Source organism: Eriocheir sinensis, unplaced genomic scaffold, assembly GCF_024679095.1.
Source record: "Eriocheir sinensis breed Jianghai 21 unplaced genomic scaffold, ASM2467909v1 Scaffold206, whole genome shotgun sequence".
Classification (NCBI taxonomy): domain Eukaryota; kingdom Metazoa; phylum Arthropoda; class Malacostraca; order Decapoda; family Varunidae; genus Eriocheir; species Eriocheir sinensis.
The window spans coordinates 14,681-33,791 of NW_026111473.1; the positions used below are offsets into that span (position 1 = coordinate 14,681).

The 19,111-nt window shown below is 46.5% G+C and overlaps 1 protein-coding gene across 1 annotated transcript; it reads right to left on the minus strand.

The window, feature by feature from the left end:
• Window positions 1-578: 578 nt before the first annotated feature.
• LOC126990822 (protein maelstrom homolog) lies at window positions 579-7,703 on the minus strand. Its single transcript, XM_050849465.1, has 4 exons — window positions 7,534-7,703; window positions 3,221-3,401; window positions 2,116-2,259; window positions 579-1,314 (listed from the first exon to the last, which is right to left on the minus strand). Exons 1-4 carry the CDS (start codon window positions 7,651-7,653, stop codon window positions 1,211-1,213), a joined length of 549 nt encoding a protein of 182 aa, XP_050705422.1. The 5' UTR covers window positions 7,654-7,703; the 3' UTR covers window positions 579-1,210.
• Window positions 7,704-19,111: the final 11,408 nt, after the last annotated feature.

Consider the following 19,111-nt stretch of genomic DNA (forward strand, 5'->3'; position numbering starts at 1 on the left):
TTTATGACCCTGGTGGTAGTGTGACCCTTCTTCTATACTGTGAACCTAGAAACACATATTTGACAAGGCTTTCGTAGAAGTTGTGGGCATTTCCAGGAGTAGTTTCATGACCCTGGTGGTAGTGTGACTCTTCTTCTGTACTGTGAACCTAGAAACACATATTTGACAAGGCTTTCGTAAAAGTTGTGGGTATTTCCAGGAGTAGTTTTATGACCCTGGTGGTAGCGTGATCCTTCTTCTGTACCTTGAACCTAGAAACACATATTTGACAAAACTTTTGTAGGAGTTGTGGGCATTTCCAGGAGTAGTTTTATGACCCTGGTGGTAATGTGTGACCCTTCCTCTGTACCGTGAACCTAAATAAACACTCATTAGAACCTGACTGACCTCTCTCTTTGACCTTAAGTAGTAGAACACATATTTGACAAGGCTTTCGTATGAGTTGTGGGCATTTCCAGGAGTAGTTTTATGACCTTGGTGGTAGTGTGACCCTTCCTTTGTACCCTGAACCTAAAGAAACACTCATTAGAACCCGACTGACCCCCTCTTTGAGCTTATCCCCTTCAACACGAGTATACTGCATCCTTGCGTGCCCCGTACCATATCCGAGGACTTGCATACTTCGTCCAGGCTCGCTTTAACTAATATACGAGTTATTTTGTCTCTATATTTATGCTTACATCTCAAAACTATCAATTAATTTAAGTTTCTTTATGTGCACCATTTAATTATGCATGTTCTCATATATAATACATGATGATTGTTTTGAGTTTGTGGCTGAAAACTTGTTACATTCAATAGCGACATTTGAAATTTGGCGCGCGCGGCGATCCCGGTTACGGCGCGGGGCGCTGTTTTGGCCCGGCCGTAGTGAAGGGGCTAACCCACTGCCCTTTGCAGGCTTTCCTCACAATGCACCCTGGAGCCGACTCCCTAACACACACACACACACACACACACACACACACACACACACACACACACACACACACACACACAAAGTCCCGCCACTCCCAGAGCGATAAATCTCACTGAAGCTACGCCTCCATTTTGCCTGAATTTCTTCAGTACCTGTCTCATGTTAGGGGGACCCTATGCCTTGTACTCCTCAACGCAACCTTTTTTGGGCTCCTCAAACCGTTTCTCTGCACTGGGAACTATGGGAGACCTGCACCCCGTCACTAACACCTCACCTTGGACAAGAGCTGCTTCAGATTCTTGGCAGTTTCCTCAAGGCTGTTCCCCAAGCCCTCCGAGTCACCCAGCAGCGTGTGAGTCTCCAGCGAGTGCTTCCTGGCCGAGGCAGCACGATGGCTGCAAGGAAGGGAACAAATTAAGGACTGGTGTGAGTTGCATTGTGTTTGTTGCTGGTGTTTCCATGCGAGGATGAGGAGCAGTGATCACAGGGATTATATACTTTTTTTTTTTTACAGCAGAGGAAGCAGCTCAAGGGCAAAAAAAGGAAACCATAATGAAAAAGCCTGCTATTTGCTGCTCCCACAAAAAGGGCTCAGAGGAGTGTCCAAAAGAGAGGTCAATTTAACCCCGTAGCAGCGACGGGCCAAATTTGTGGCTTTACCGTGTAGCAGCAATGGGACAAATTTGTGCCAAGATATAAACCCCCCAAAATAGATGATATATCAATTGATCACAAATGCTTTGATATATATCATAATACGGTTTGTGTGAGTGCCATTAAGAAACATGATCCGCAATGCCGCCGGGTTAATCTAACCTAACCTGAGGAAAAGATGATGATGATGATAATGATGATGATGATGATGAAATTGGAATCAACAGAGTACAGGAAAAAGTTGGAAAGTTTGGTTAAGTCGGCGCAACATCTGTGGTCATATGCCGGAGAGAGACAGAAGGGGAAGGATTTATAGGAGAAGAGAACAGACCCCAGGAGACGGGACTCAGCCCCCGATTAATACCTGGTACCCATTCACTGCTGGATGATGGACAGGGGCGTAGGGTATCGGAAAAACCGCCCAAATTTTTACACTCCGCCCGGGAATCGAACCCGGACTCTCTCGGTCGTGAGCCGAGTGTGCTAACCACTGCACCACGAAGCCCCCATTTTCACAGGACTGAGTCGAGGCCACAACTTACGCGCAACAACACAGTGAAACAACTTCATGATTCCGTTCCTTTGGCTGAAGCGCAGCAGACTCAGCTCAGCGGTGACATAGTGGCCGTGGTCAGTGTGGGTATAATAGCTTGTGCTGACTAGGATGAAGCTGGCCTGGTGCAGCGCTGAGGAAAGGAAGAGGAGTAGGAGAGGACTGTATCAATGACTACAAAAACTAACATATCTCTACTACTATCAAAACAAGTGACTTTCCACACGCTCTTCTCATTACTTTTAATTTTCCTTCCATTCCTCTAATCTATATTTTATTTATTTATCTTTATTCACAGAAGCGTAAGCAGCTTAAGGGCAACAAAAAACAGGAAATAAGAAAGCCTGCTAAGCACACACAAATCCAAAGTCTTATCTCACACTTATCAAAAAGCAAATATGGGAGTGACCGTCTCAGAGAACATGTCACCGGACAAACACATCAACAGGATAACGGGACAAACTCTGAATTTGCTGAGGAACACAAGGACGGCATTTGTGTACTTGGATGAGGAGATGATGAAGAAAATAATAGTTACAATGATAAGGCCAAGGTTGGAGTATGCAGCAGTGGTCTGGTCTCCTCACGAAAAGAAGAGCATAAGGAAGGTGGAAAGAGTGCAGAGAGTGGCAAATAAGATGGTACCGGAACTTAAAGATTGGACTTATGAGGAGAGACCCAATAGCAAGGGCCTAAAACCCCGGAGAGAAGAAGATAAAGAAGAGACCTGATAGCGGTGTACAGGGTGGCGAGCGGGGTGGAGAATCTGAACAGAGAGGACCTGTGTGTGTGGAACGAGAGAGAAACGAGAGGACATGGAAAGAAGTTGAGGGCGACCACGTGTAGGCGAGATGTGAAAAAGTTTAGCTTCCCAAACAGAAGCATTGAGCTGTGGAATGGACTGGAGGAGGAGGTGGTTTGTGGAAGAAACATTCATGATTTTAAGGAAAAATTGGATAAGAGTGGATATGGAGACGGGACAGCGCAAGCGTAACTCTTTTCCCGTATGTCACAACTAGGTAACTAGGTAAATACACACACATACACACACATACACACATGCACCCACACACACGCACGCACACACCACACACCATTGCACATCCGGGACATGTCCACCAAGTCAGCATTGTCCCTCTTCATCTCCTCAGCCTGGTGCTTTTTCTCCTGGGCCGCCTCGTCCAGGCACCGCAGCGGCACCCCTCGGCAGTCCAGCCTCTCCCTGCTTTCTCCGGTCATCAGCTGGTACTTCTTCCACTGTTCCTCCGGGAGTGCCTGTGGGAGGAGGGGATACAGAGGGTACATTCATCACCCCATACAGGTTATAACTATTTGCATTGGGGAAAAAAAGCCTGGAAAATTGTGCTTAGCCCCTTGACTGTGGATTTCCTACAAAAAGACATAACCAAGCTACAGGAATGGATCAAAAAGTTGTTGTTGCAATTCAATGAAGAAAAATGTAAAGTCTTGCATCTTGGGAAGGGATATCCAGCATACCAATACCAGATGGGAAATGCTCCACTATCCACCACAGAGGCAGAGAAAGACTTGGGACTATATGTTACCAGGCTACCAGTGAAGGGATATCCAACACACCAATACCACATGGGAAACACTCCACTATCCACCACAGAGGCAGAGAAAGACCTGGGACTATATGCTACCACGCTACCAGTGAAAGGATATCCAGCACACCGATACCACATGGGAAACACTCCACTATCCACCACAGAGGCAGAGAAAGACCTGGGACTATACGTTACCAGGTTACCAGTGAAGGGATATCCAGCACACTAATACCACATGGGAAACACTCCACTATTCACCACAGAGGCAGAGAAAGACCTGGGGGTGTATGTTACCAGGCTACCAGTGAAGGGATATCCAGCACACCAATACCGCATGGGAAACACTCTATTATCCACCACAGAGACAGAGAAAGACCTGGGACTATACGTTACCAGGCTACCAGTGAAGGGATATCCAGCACACCAATACCACATGGGAAACACTCCACTATCCACCACAGAGGAAGAGAAAGACCTGGGACTATATGTTACCAGGCTACCAGTGAAGGGATATCCAGCACACCAATACCACATGGGAAACACTCCACTATCCACCACAGAAGCAGAGAAAGACCTAGGACTATATGTGACCAGGCTACCAGTGAAGGGATATCCAACACACCAATGCCACATGGGAAACACTCCACTATCCACCACAGAGGCAGAGAAAGACCTGGGACTATACGTTACCAGGTTACCAGTGAAGGGATATCCAGCACACTAATACCACATGGGAAACACTCCACTATTCACCACAGAGGCAGAGAAAGACCTGGGAGTGTATGTTACCAGGCTACCAGTGAAGGGATATCCAGCAAACCAATACCACATGGGAAACACTCTACTATCCACCACAGAGACAGAGAAAGACATGGGACTATACGTTGCCAGGCTACCAGTGAAGGGATATCCAGCACACCAATACCACATGGGAAACAGTCCACTATCCACCACAGAGGCAGAGAAAGACATGGGACTATATGTTACCAGGCTACCAGTGAAGGGATATCCAGCACACCAATACCACATGGGAAACACTCCACTATCCACCACAGAGGCAGAGAAGGACCTAGGACTATATATGACCAGGCTACCAGTGAAGGGATATCCAACACACCAACACCACATGGGAAACACTCCACTATCCACCACAGAGACAGAGAAAGACCTAGGACTATATATGACCAGGCTACCAGTGAAGGGATATCCAACACACCAATACCACATGGGAAACACTCCACTATCCACCACAGAGGCAGATAAAGTCCTGGGACTATATGTTACCAGGCTACCAGTGAAGGGATATCCAGCACACCAATACCACATGGGAAACACTCCACTATCCACCACAGAGGCAGAGAAAGACCTGGGACTATACGCTACCAGGCTACCGGTGAAGGGATATCCAACACACCAATACCACATGGGAAACACTCCACATCCACCACAGAGGCAGAGAAAGACCTGGGACTATGTGTCACCAGGCTACCAGTGAAGGGATATCCAGCACACCAATACCACATGGGAAACACTCCACAATCTACCACAGAGGCAGAGAAAGACCTGGGACTATACTTTACCAGGCTACCAGTAAAAGCCAAATCCGTGCCAATCGCAGCGGACGGGTTAAAAACTAAGTAAAAAACTGACTCAGGGCAAAGTTGGAATATGAGAAACTGATTAAAAACATACAATTCATCTAAATATCCTAGTTCAGGGCTTTAGTGTTGGAGTTCATTCTCTACGAGTTATGGACCTGGAGTAGTGAGCACGTCCCACATGATCTTGAACCCCTGAAGGGCGGGTGTTTTGACCACAAGGGCTCACTCAGAGGGGGGGGGGGGGTAAATTGGGCCACAAATAGCTGTTCTTCAAGCACTCATAACCCTTGAAATAAACATCTTATGGATATACATGTAATACCATGATGTGCAGCATACAATGAACTCAATGGTGAAAACAGCCTGATATGTGTGATGCCTGAGCGGGTCAAGCGAGCCAAGGCTGGGCTGAGCCTGGTGGCCGGGACAATGTACTGGATGGGGGACTCACGCAAGCTAAATTATTATATAACACATGAAAGTTTACTTTTTAGGTGCGCATATGTTGTACATATCTTGTGCTCTGTCTGGCTGGCTATCTTGGTTAGACTCTCTCTCTCTCTCTCTCTCTCTCTCTCTCTCTCTCTCTCTCTCTCTCTCTCTCTCTCTCATATACAGGATATAAAAAATCTATACATTTCAAGACAACCTATTTCCCTCTTGAAAACATGTATGTGTAGAAAAATATCATAATTTTCAATGGAAGTGTAACATATGAAATGCATTTATTTTTTTCTAATGTTTACCAATATTCTGATACAATAATAATGTCAGGTGTTGGTTGGTGCCACTGGGAGTCGGGGGTGCAAGCAAGCATTTTGTGTAGTGTATGTTTTCTGACTTTTGCTGCCCACCTGTGCCTGTGAGTTCCCTGCCTGGCTGGCTGTTATTTTTTTTTGGGGGGGGGTGGATTTTTTTAATGCCAACCCTGAGGATTACTAACAAGTGGAACAGCATCACTGAACATGTAATCACCAGCACTAGTGTGAATATGTTTAACCCGGTATCAGCGACAGGCCAACTTTATGGCTTTACTGTGTACCAGCAACGGGCCAAATTTTTGCCATGACATAACCCCATAAAATAGATGAAGCATAAACTGATCACAAATGCGTTGATATATATTATGAAATCGTTTGCGCGAATGATGATTTTTCTCATTAATTCGCTTAGAGGGGCCTTTAAGAAACATGATCCCCGCTGCTACCGGGTTAAGAATAGATATGACCAGTTTGAGGCTGAACAGAAACAGAGAAGAGGCACCAGGCCCTTATGACTCTCTTGCCTATTATACTTTCACTGGGTAAGCATCTTCACTCAGGGTCGGACTGGCCTGTGTGCCCGTGTGCCAATGTACTTATTCGTGTTTCTTATTTATCTGGTCCCACTTCCGCCGAAGCGCTCTGCAGGACCGACATATTTTAATTCATTAAATTTTCAATATTGATCACAACTTGTATGCTAAGTTAATTGTCAATGGCACATGGGCCCCCCAAGGTACATGTGTAGTGCGGCAACTATACCTGATGAACGAGCCTCCCATAACCCACTTAGCCAGGGGGGTACCTCTTTGGCCGACTCGGTAAGGAGTGGCTCTCCTGTCATGCTGGTCGCGGGTTCAATCCCAGGCAGCCGGCGAATACCCTAACCTTGTCTAGATTAATTTCTCGTGTTTCGATACACGCAGAGGACGTGTTGGGAAATAGAGAAATAGAAAAGAATATCCCTGGGCATGACACATTGTATTATTTTAATATTTTGATATTTTAGCTTATTTATATGGGCCCGGGCCCCCTCCAGCCACTAGATGGCACGGCCCCCTTCAGCACCCCAGTCCGACTCTGTCTTCGCTAGGTAAGCACGTCAGTGCTGCCACGAACCCGCGCCATGAACCCTTGAAGCTCGATTGCAAGTCTTACGTAACAGTGCCACACCTCGCCTAATCGCCCTTACCGGAGCACCCGGCAGCCCACACAACCCTGATGACAATGAGAGTGTGGTAACTGCCCCAACAATAGCCACTAAGCCACTTTTAAAGCGCGTTATGACAGACACCTTGATTTGATTAACTAAGATACTGGCTAACTAGTTCTAAGAGGTGGGGGACATCATAAGAAGTCTTCTTAATTCCCCACTATTTATTCCTAGATAAGCATTCCTAGATAAGACAGGCACGGGGGAAGGAAGGAGGGAGGGAAGAATAAAGGAGGAACCAGTGAGTGCCATGCGGTACCTCACCTGCCACTCCGCCGTCACCGGCTTGGCCATCTCCATCTTTCTCTTGAGCCGCTTCTCCACCTCGGGTTTCTTGGCCATCATAAAGTAGAAGAAGGCGTTGCGTCTCTTCTGCTTGCCCATCGCTGCCCGCCAGGAATACTCAGGAGGAGGAGGAGGAGGGAGAGCACCGCCGTACATCCTGCCTCGATGGTGGTGGACGGAGCACTGACTCGCAACGTCGCTCGCAAGTTCACAACCAGCGTTACCATATTGTCGTACTAGGCATAACTTTTTCTTCTGCTTGAGGCCCAAAACTGTCGAGCCTACACTGATAACGATATACATTCACAATTAGAGTTCAGATGGTTAATTATCGATGCTTATCTGCAATTGTTATGGGTCAGAAACAGGAAAATGCGATGTTCTGAGTACGACAATATGCCAACGCTACTCGCAACATTGCCAAAGTGTCGTATTCAGCTGCTTATTTTTCCCGATTTCAGGCTAAAAAATGTCCCACCCACAAAACTAACGATACTTAGATTTTCCAAAAAAAACTCCTAATGTATTCAGATGCAAACCTTTCCCTGAGTTGTGCTATAGCAGTGTCCGAAAATGGGAGAAAATTAGCTCTTCGATAGTACTCCTATGATTGATGATTGATTGATAGTTTATTGTTGCAAGTAAAACAACAAAGGATAAGGGAGGAGCATGCCATTTGCTGTTGGAGGGTTAGCCTTAATTATGTTTCTGATGACCACTGATTGCTCAAGGCTTCTGGCTTCCGTACCTTTATTCAGCTTGGGCAAAAAGTTGGTTGAACTTATTTCCATCACGATGGGACTGAAATGCATCTATGCAGCTCTGTACACTTCCAAGAGCATTATCAGTTCTTGTTGTGACCCCTGCAGCTTTTCTGGCAAGGGTTTAGTGACACTTAGAACTGAGGTGAGCACTTCCAAACTCATGAAAACCTGGGTCACTTATTCCTTTAGATTATGCTTGGCTGCTGATTCTTCACCTAACGTGTTCTGCAGTAATTATTCTTAATCATTATTTCATTATTTACCTACCTGATTAACTGAACTATCCGGGGCATCAGCCGAGTCAGTGGTGACTTTCCTACACCAGATAGAGTACGTACGTGAAGCGTTTTGTGACCAAGGAGGAAATATGTAAAGAATGGAAAGGCACAAATCCCAAGCCTGCGGGAATTCAAGGAATGACACACGCTATAGTAAAAAAGTACTACATAAACAGAAAATGAAATCTATCAATCATAATTTTCAGAAATTTGAAATTTGTGGTCAGAAAATATTATACGGATAACATGAATAGGCTATGTGAGCCTACGTCGTCAATGAATGTTTCTCAAAATAGATCACCTGCTCTTATTCAACTCAGCAGCTCCATTGTTCAGGTGCTGAACATACAATAGTCACTCAGCCACTCTACACTGTCCACTGTCAAGCACAAAACGGTCATTAATGGTGGTAATATAGCGGCAAATGATGACCTTACAGGTCCCATACGCTTCTCGCGTCGCCTGCCACTCTCCCCGTCATAATACAGAAGCACATTACATACTCCCCACTGTCACCAGATAAGTTCACTTGGTGCCTCTACAGTATAATTATATAGTCCTCCAATCACTTTGACTGCACCTTACACCTAAAATCAAGTAAATTTGAGAGGGAAGAAGGAGAGAAGGCACACTTACGACTTTCGTGCTCTCTCTCTCTCTCTCTCTCTCTCTCTCTGCCAGAGCCATCCCAATCTCGCATTCCTCTTCTTCCTGTCTCCCGCTACAAACACCCGTCCGCCAATTGACAGCTTGACATCGCACTCTACACACAATTTTATGAGCCCATCATTTAACGCCTTACTCTTTTTTCACTCAGAGCAAACCTTATATCCTACCATTAACTCAAAACCAAACCAAAGGGGAAATAACTCGGTCACTCGGTGCCACTGAGCTCTCAACTCCACACACACACACACACACACACACACACACATTCGTAATCGTAATACTAATATACATATTCCTATTATTTTCCCGTAACATGTATTTATTCATTATTATTTTTCTTTGCAAAAGGGGGGGGGGGGGCATGCCCCCCCCACACGGTACGCCACTGCTTAGAAGGCTTACGGTGCGTCCTTTACCTTTACCGAAGTGCCAGTCTTGTGACGTCGGCGATCACGGACCTCCATCTCTCCCTATCATCAGCCATTCTCATAACTTCTGCCACACTGTGTCTTCCATCCATGTCTTGTAGCAGGCTATCCATAAATTTAATTCTTTGACGTCCTCTTGCTCCTCTTCCTTCCACTCTTCCAAGCAAGCAGTCACTTTCTAGTCCTCTCCTTCTTAGCACATGACCCAGAAACTTTAGTTGTCGCCTTCTTATACTTTTCATTAATTGCCTATCTACTGCTGCTCTTCGCAGAACTTCTTGGTTTGTCACACTGTCTGTCCAGGGAACTCTCAACATTCTCCTTAAAAACACATTTCCGCCGCGTCTATCTTTTTCTTTGTATTTGCTATAATTGTCCATGTTTCGCAACCATATAGTAAAGTTGACCACACAAAACATTTTAATAATCTCAATCGCATTTCCATATTCATACTCAAATTATTCAGCAGTTTCCTCATATTTCCGAATGCCGTCTTTGCTATACATATTCTCCTGCCTATTTCCTTCTCACTTCCTCCGTCTTCACTAGTCATGCTCCCAAGGTAATTAAATTTTTATACTTGCTCAATAAGCCTTTCACCAATCCGTATCCCCACTCGAAATTTGCTTTTTCTTTGTAACCACCATAACCACTGTTTTACTGGCATTGATTTTTAGCCCTTTTCTCTCACAACTCTCCTGTATCCTGTTCACCAGTGCTTGTAGTTTCTCCTCTGAGTCAGCCAAAAGTAGTGTCGTCTTCATACTTTATATTGTTAACATTTCTACCTCCAATTAAAATTCAATCCATATCTTCCAATTCTTCTATCACTCGTTGATCGTATAGAGAAAAGAAGTCTGGCGACAGGACACACCCCTGTCTGACTCCTCTTGTAATCTGTACCCAGTCTGTCTTCTCCTATCTCCTCGTCCCTAGTCTGTCAAATTCCCATCTTTGTTTTTTCATCTCTTCCGCTGGTAATCTCTGGAACAGCCTTCCCTCGCCTGTATTTCCTCCTGCCTTCAACTTTAGCTCTTTGAAGAGGAGAGTATCGAGAGATCTCTCCTTTCGAAGTTGACCTCTCTCCTGGCCTCTCATTATTTTCCCTCTGAATCTCAAGTTGTTGTTGTCCTTATCTTCTTTCTCCGTTCTTGTTTTTTGTTCTTCTTTATCCGTTGTTCTTCGTATCCTTCATTTACCGTTCTTGTTGTTCCTCATCTTCTCCACCATATAGATGGTTCTTGTTCTTGTTTTTTTTGTTTGTTTTTAGTTTTTTTGCTTTTGTTTCTATTTTTTTTGTTCTTTGTCTTCCATTTCCTCTTTTTCTTCTTTTTCTTCGTTTATTTTTTTTTCATGTTCGTCTTCTGGTTGTAGCGTTATTGTTGTTGTTATTATTGTTGTTGTTGTTGTTGTTGTTGTTGTTGTTGTTGTTGTCATTTGAGCAGGTTCTAGCGGGCTTTTTTTTCTTGAGCTTCCTCCCTTGCTAAAAAACAAACTTTGCAGACAATACGGAAAAAACGATGTAGCCGGCACTCACGTGATCAGTAAATTTATGTGCATAACACTAGCATGTCTGCAATGACACGGAGAGAGAGAGAGAGAGAGAGAGAGAGAGAGAGAGAGAGAGAGAGAGAGAGAGGGGGGGGGGGTAGGAATGATACATGAAGCTGCTGCATATATTTATTTTCTTGGGGCGGTTATTGTAGAACACTATAAGGATGCTACTATATCTGTTCCTCGTTTAAGTTACATCAGCTGACTTGGCTTACCAGTGATATGATTTTAAACAAAGACACATCGTGGGCAAGAGGCAAACTGAAAGGGTTGCAGGTGTAATAATGAATTCGTGCCCGTACAGATACATTGGAGTAGTGATTGCATCGTCCACGGAGTGAGCGAGAAAATCAAGGAACGTTTGACTTAGATGACGGTATACTTGATAGTGACACCGCGGCTTCTCCTCCTGGTGCCTTGATAAGCTGCGTACATCTCATTGGTCTCGGATGTCAGAGGTGAAGACACTACCCTCTTGCCGCAGATAATTAAGCTGGTGTCTGGCGGGTACATCCTCTCACTCCTCCCGTTCAGCAGAAGCCAGTCAATTGCACAGTTCCTTGTCCCTCGAATCCTAGATGTAACTTCGTCGACCTGCACGCGACTTCCAGAAGGAGCCTTTGGACAAAAAAAAAAAAAAGAGTTGCGTTAGCTTAGAGGCAGATATGGAACGGGCCTCTGATGTTTCACTGGCGACCTGCTCGAAGAAAAAAGGGTGTTTGAAGGGGGGATGAGCAAGTGATAATGTTATAAATCACTGGAGTGTTGGAGGAAGCAAGCACATAGTACGTGTGGAGGACTCAAGTTTAATGTAACCTTTTGTGGAGTTGGTGGTGATTGTTTTAACCCCTTGAATGCGGATTTCCTACCAGAAGACCTCACCAAGCTACAGGAATGGAACAAAAACTGGCTGCTACAATTCAATGAAGAAAAATGTAAGGTCCTGCATCTTGGGAGGGGATATTCAGCACACCAATACCACATGGGAAACACTCCACTATCCACCACAGAGGCAGCGAAAGACCTGGGAGTGTATGTAACCAGGCTACCAGTGAAGGGACATCCAGCACACCAATACCACATGGGAAACACTCCACTATCCAACACAGAGGCAGAGAAAGACCTGGGAGTGTATGTTACCAGGCTACCAGTGAAGGGATATCCAGCACACCAATGCCACATGGGAAACACTCCACTATCCACCACAGAGGCAGAGAAAAACCTGGGACTATATGTTACCAGGCTACCAGTGAAGGGATATCCAGCACACCAATACCACATGGGAAACACTCCACTATCCACCACAGAGGCAGAGAAGGACCTGGGAGTGTATGTTACCAGGCTACCAGTGAAGGGATATCCAGCACACCAATGCCACATGGGAAACACTCCACTATCCAACACAGAGGCAGAGAAAGACCTGGGACTATATGTTACCAGGCTACCAGTGAAGGGATATCCAGCACACCAATACCACATGGGAAACACTCCACTATCCACCACAGAGGCAGAGAAAGACCTGGGACTATATGTTACCAGGCTACCAGTGAAGGGATATCCAGCATACCAATACCACATGGGAAACACTCCATTATCCACCACAGAGGCAGAGAACGACCTGGGACTATATGTTACCAGGCTACCAGTGAAGGGATATCCAGCACACCAATACCACATGGGAAACACTCCACTATCCACCACAGAGGCAGAGAAAGACCTGGGAGTATGTTTTTACCAGGCTACCAGTGAAGGCCAAATTTGTGCCAATCGCAGCGGACGGGATAAGGTTTGATGAAAATAGAAGACATGACCAAACAAATCTCTTGTCGACACCCCCGCAGGAGTGGCAGTGTTGTGGAGAGAGACACACACTAATACCTTTCTTGTGTTACATCAGTTTTTACCTGGATTCGGTATTCGCAGTATTTTTCTGCTGGAGGGGAAGTTATTTTGCCAGTCTGACCAACAGCTGCCGTGATTATCTGTGGATGGATACCATTGTGATTATGATACCAGGCTTGATGGTGCATCGAGCAGGGATTATAAGCAGCTCTCGTATGTGCTTGTACGATGGGTCGAATTCAAATACAAACTATGTTCCATAATTTATCTTACTATTATTAAACACAAAAAAATATATACAATGGATAATATTATACATCTACTGTCAGTATGTCCATCTGGCGAGAATCTCAATTTAGCAAGCAGCACAGTTATATATTGCCGAAGTAGCGAAACTCAGATAAATCCACAATGTTCCTTAAGGGGTTACTATTACACTGGGCAAATTTTCCGTGGATCTTCAGTCAAACCACGATTTCCGCTGGCGTGGTTCTTATTTGTTTCGTGTTATTGCTGGTGATGATGGTGAGTAATACCGTTTTCCTTCGGTGAAATCTTCCGTAGCTTTGGAAGATTGTAACGGGCTTGTCGGGGGGCGTTTAATCCTAAGATCCCATCCACAGGTAAAGCAAATCTGCTAGAGACATAAAAGAAATCTCGAAAGGGACATACTTTTTCATGTAAGCTGACTGTTAGTGGTACTCGCCCAAGGATTCCCAAAGTGGTGCCCGTCACGCCTACCACATTCAGGTCGTTCTCTTGGAGCGGCCAATTTTCCCCACTCGCTTGTCGTGTCAGTGACCTGTAAGCGGAGTCGGATATGACATTGACTGTGGCACCTGTGTCAACCGCTAAGGTGAGTGAAATTTTGCCCACCTTGCAAGGGAGGGCAATTATGCTTGTCCGTCCCAAGGCGGCAATGACGGAGTCAAGTTGCTCCCAATTAGTATTTTCCTTAAGGGACACTTGGATGTACGCCTCGGGGCTGTCACGAAGTCATGTCTTTTTATTCTGAGAAGAGGAGTGTGGTTTACTGTCCGCTGAGGACTTGTACTTCTGTTCCTCCTTGGCCTTTTGTATTGCAGAACAACTGTCTGAATCATGAAAACAATTCCCGTGGATATGGCAAAAGGCAGCCTTCCGCTGATGGTTTGGCCTAGGGTTCCTGTGTGATGAATGATGCCCGCCCCTGTAAGCTCCTGACCTCCTATCTGAGCCCTGTCTTGAATGTGTTGACTCCCTACGTTTCGCGAAACAAGAATGTTCAGAATGTCCTGATTGGTTGCAAAAACTACAGGTGAGAGAGACCTTACATTGAGCCTGTAATACTGCGGCCGGTGCGAGGGGATGCCGGTGAGGGTGTCCTTGAACCTTGAGTGGGTTGTAAGTATGCAGACGAACCCGGGGGTGAACGAAGTCTGCGGCCTGTAATTGATAAATAATGAGTGCCTGAACATAAGATTACCTTAGGAAATTCACCGGTTGTGGTATCGTGTTCCAGTCCCTCTTCACTTGAAGGACGAGCCAACTGTTGAAAGGTGTCGCCGAGTTTAGCGAGAGTGTCTTTGGTCATACTATGGTGTAAATCATTTACAAAATAGGAGCATATGTTGATAGCTGTAAATATGAACCAATAAACGGAACGTGTATGAATGAATAATTTGCGTTGAAAACCTAAAAAGGCAAGAAAGAATGGCTAGCAAGGTGCCTGTTTAGACGTAATAGAAGTTAAGGTTATAATGGAATGCCCTAATGATATGGGTATATATAGAAAGAATAACTATATAAACAAGTGGTATGTTAAGTGAGTATACCATTGATGCTCACGTTTTCTCTCGAGCGGTGAAAAGAAAACGGAGGCAGGGCACACTGATGAAGATTAACTTTGATCAGGGAAATCACACTATACTCAATAGACTCGCTAGCAAACAATAAGAAAGAATCAATATCGTATGCGAATGAACGTTACTCCCACAATTATGACTGATTAACAGCGTTAGGAACACAGAAATAAAAAAAATCGTGCCCCTGCACGGACAATAATGAAAATAAGCCGAGTCGGCATATTTGGACAAGAAGGGAATATCCACAAATACCAAGATTAGTCAGCTGATGTAGTGGAGAGGGCGACGGCTTGTGATGCCCTGGGTTACGTGCAGTCGTTGTAGGCGCGTCAGGAAACCTTGGCCGCGGCCACAGCGGCGGTGAGAGGTGAGGGATGGGCTGACATCGGAGGACTCGCAATGGAGGTAGAAAAACTGCTGACCCAGCACTGGAGCGGCCGCGGTTGCGGCGGCTGGGAGCCGGTACACTGCCGCCAGACGTATGATGGCCGCGTCGTCCTAGTTATAGTAAGAGATGGGCGGCTGTGGCAGATAAGACGACTTGGGTGTGTAACCTATTGAGAAGACGCCTTGCAAGAAACGGTAGTGGGAACAGCTTGCAGTCACCGGGAGATGGCCGCGGGTACCCTTGCTGACTGTTTGCCGGAAGAGGTTTGGGGCGATGCTCCCGGCAGCGGCGGTGGTGCCGCCAGCTGTGGAGCGAGGGGCATGCGGGGTGTCCCAAGGTCAGCGAGGCGTGCCTCCTCGGTGCCGGTGTGAATACTTCTGCCGTATCGTGGAGTGGCTTGCAGGGCTCGTAGCAGTGCTGGCTTGAAGCAGGGGAGCGGCTTGTAGATTATGGCCCTCGCTATCGGCTGCGTAGGCCTGTGGGTGTGCTCGGGGCTTGTAGGCTTGACGCCTGTAGAGTTGCCTGAAGCTGGTGTGCTCGAGGCTTGTAGGCTGGACGCCTGTAGAGTTGCTTGTAGCTGGTGTGCTCGAGGCTTGGAGGCTGTAGAGCCTGTAGGCTTGTAGCTGGTGTGCTCGAGGCTTGTAGGCTGGACGCCTGTAGAGTTGCTTGTAGCTGGTGTGCTCGAGGCTTGTAGGCTGGACGCCTGTAGAGTTGCTTGTAGCTGGTGTGCTCGAGGCTTGTAGGCTGGACGCCTGTAGAGTTGCTTGTAGCTGGTGTGCTCGAGGCTTGTAGGCTGGACGCCTGTAGAGTTGCTTGTAGCTGGTGTGCTCGAGGCTTGTAGGCTGGACGCCTGTAGAGTTGCTTGTAGCTGGTGTGCTCGAGGCTTGTAGGCTGGACGCCTGTAGAGTTGCTTATAGCTGGTGTGCTCGAGGCTTAAAACGCCGATTAAACGCCATGAAAGACCTGCACATAACCATAAACCCTGAAAACAACGCGATCGTGTATCAAGGCCGACGCATACAGGGGATGGTCAATTCATCGCCTCTGTCAACTGTAATCTCACCCTCAGAGGTGGATAATGACCAACCCACCACAGACTCAGGGACTGCCACCGCCCAAGTGTCACCTCTTACGGTCAAACCACACGAAACCATTGCAGACTTGTGGCGGACAGTAACGGCAGTCGTAGAAGGTCCTCATATAGTTCCGGATCGTGCTGCAAAACTTGTTAAAATCCGTTTGCCTAACGCCCCTCCGGCGGGCAGTGATGTGTGTATCGACGGAGTTCCTCACGTACACCGCGTGACGGTGGAGGTAACTCTTGCAACAGTCAAGGAGGGAGGTTTTGCAGAGGCATTGGTAATAAACACGTCTGGATCCCCTGTATCCTTAAAACACGGTGTTCGATTATGTCAGTGTCTAGTGTATGGGAGAAATGTCGCCCCGGAACCAGCTGAATACCCTTCAGCCCAAGTCTCAGGCATAACCTCGGCGTGTCAGGCTTCTCCCGAACAAGACACAGCTAATTTAGAGGCATTCCTAAAAGTTGCACACTATTCCGAAATTAAGCCAACCTTAGTCCAGCTTCTGGAACATTATCGGGGGGCGCTTGCTCTACCAGGTGAGCCGCTTGGAGTTACGCAGTGTGCTGAACACCACATTAAGTTAAAACCCAATACAAATCCTGTATATATCAATGCGTACAAGCTCCCCCACAGTCAGAGGGAGGTGGTGCAACAACTTATCTCTGAAATGTTAGAACAAGGTGTCATCAAAGAATGGAATTCACCCTTGTTTCTGGTTCCAAAGAAAGACGGCTCTTATCGTCCTGTGATTGATTTCCGGCGTGTGAACACCGTGACCGTGGATGATCATTTTCCGCTTCCCGTTCTTCGAGATCTTCTGATGTGTCTCGGTAGAGGAAATAAAGTCTTTACGAGTCTTGATCTGGTCAGTTGCTACTGGCAACTGCCCATGGCCCCGAGTCACGTGAAATAACGGCTTTCAGCACGCCTCATGGCCACTATGAGTGGACGAGGATGCCGTTCGGGCTCACTGGAGCTCCCTTGACCTTCCAAAGGACAATGAACAGTATTTTTGGTGACTTGCTGGGCAACTCTGTCTTTGTGTATTTAGACGACATCATCATAGCAAGTAAAGACGTGCATGCACACATGGAAACACTAAAAGCAGTCCTACACAGACTTCAAGAAGTCGGATTAAAGCTCAAAATCACCAAATGTGAATTTTTAAAGCCTCTGATCAAGTTCTTGGGGCATGTCGGACGAATTCGGCATCCACACAGTGGACGACAAAATAAAGGCTATTGCCGAGTTCCCTCATCCAACGTCTGCGGACAAGGTACGGTCTTTCTTGGGTGTCGCAGGTTATTACAGGCCTTTCATTAAGGACTTCGCAGCTCGCGCGAGTCCCCTAACCCATCTTTTAAAGACGTACCATTTCAGTGGCTCCCGGCTCAACAAACGAGTTTTGAGGATTTAAAGAAAGCGCTTACACGGGCTCCGGTCCTTGTCTTTCCGGATTTCAAGGACCCCTTTCAGCTTTGTACCGACGCTTCGGCTAGTGGAGTAGGAGCCGCGCTGATGCAAACAGATATGTCCGGCAAAAGCATGTGATAGCGTTCGCCAGTCAGTACTTACAGCTCCGGAAAGAACTATTCTGTTACCCACCTAGAGGCTCTTGCCATTGTGTGGGCTCTGAAGCATTTTCGTGACATTGTGATGGGGTACAAAATTGTGGTGTTTACGGACCACGCGGCCATAACTGATCTTTTCAAGGGAAAAAACCTACACGGTCGTCTGGCAAGATGGTTCTTAACGATCCAAGCATACAATCCGGAGATAAAATACATCACCGGGAAAACAAATGTGGTCGCAGATGCCTTATCTCGGAATGTTCCGATAGGCGCGATTACCACCCCAGAGGTCATCCACAACTTCACTTCACCTGAGCTACACACTGCTCAGCGTGACCACCCTGTGTGGAAGAGGTTAATTTACGCCCTCGAGTCGGGAGACGAATCAAACCTTCCTGAATTGCCAGTTCCTTTTCACAATTCTTCCTATCAGAGGACAACCTCCTTTGTAGGTCATGGCCAACCAAACCGGTACCTATAGACCAACTGGTCATCCCAGACATATACGTCCCCGTGACGCTTAAGCTGGTCCATAACACACCCATTGCGGGTCACCCAGGAAGAGACAAGACGCTATCTGTCACCAGACGAAAATTCTACTGGCCCACATTACAGGTTGATGTAGAAAACATGTCGCACCTTGCGTCGTTTGTGCTAAGCACAAAGGGTCCGTCAAAGGGCCAGCACCTATGTTGCAATACCCAGTACCAGAGGCGCCATGGGATGTTGTTAATATAGACTTACTACAGCTCCCCCAGAGCCAACATGGCTCGCGCTACTTATTGGTGTGCGTCGACCAGTTCTCTAGGTTTCTAGTTCTAGCGCCTCTCAAGGACAAGACAGCCACACGCGTGGCCCATGCCCTCGTGACTCACGTGTTGTGTCCACATTCGTCTCCTCGAATTCTCTTGAGTGACAATGGCACCGAGTTTAGGAACTCAGTATTGAGCGAAATATGCGCTCAGTTTAACATCACGCAATCCTTCATCACCGCTTACCACCCGGCTGCTAATGGGTTGGCGGAGAGGGCTAATAGGAAAATTTTACAGGTCCTCAGGCCTATCGTGAACGATCTCCACGCTAATTGGGAGGATTGGCTATCGCATATAGCCGCTTCCATAAATACGTCGATAA

Coding starts and splice junctions, on each gene's coding strand:
- LOC126990822 (XM_050849465.1), bottom strand. CDS start 7,653: ATGGGCAAGCAGAAGAGACGCAACGCCTTCTTCTACTTTATGATGGCC. Junction 3,402..7,533: donor CGGTGACGGCGGAGTGGCAG/GTGAGGTACCGC, acceptor CTCCTCCCACAG/GCACTCCCGGAGGAACAGTG. Junction 1,315..2,115: donor GTTTCACTGTGTTGTTGCGC/GTAAGTTGTGGC, acceptor CCTTCCTTGCAG/CCATCGTGCTGCCTCGGCCA.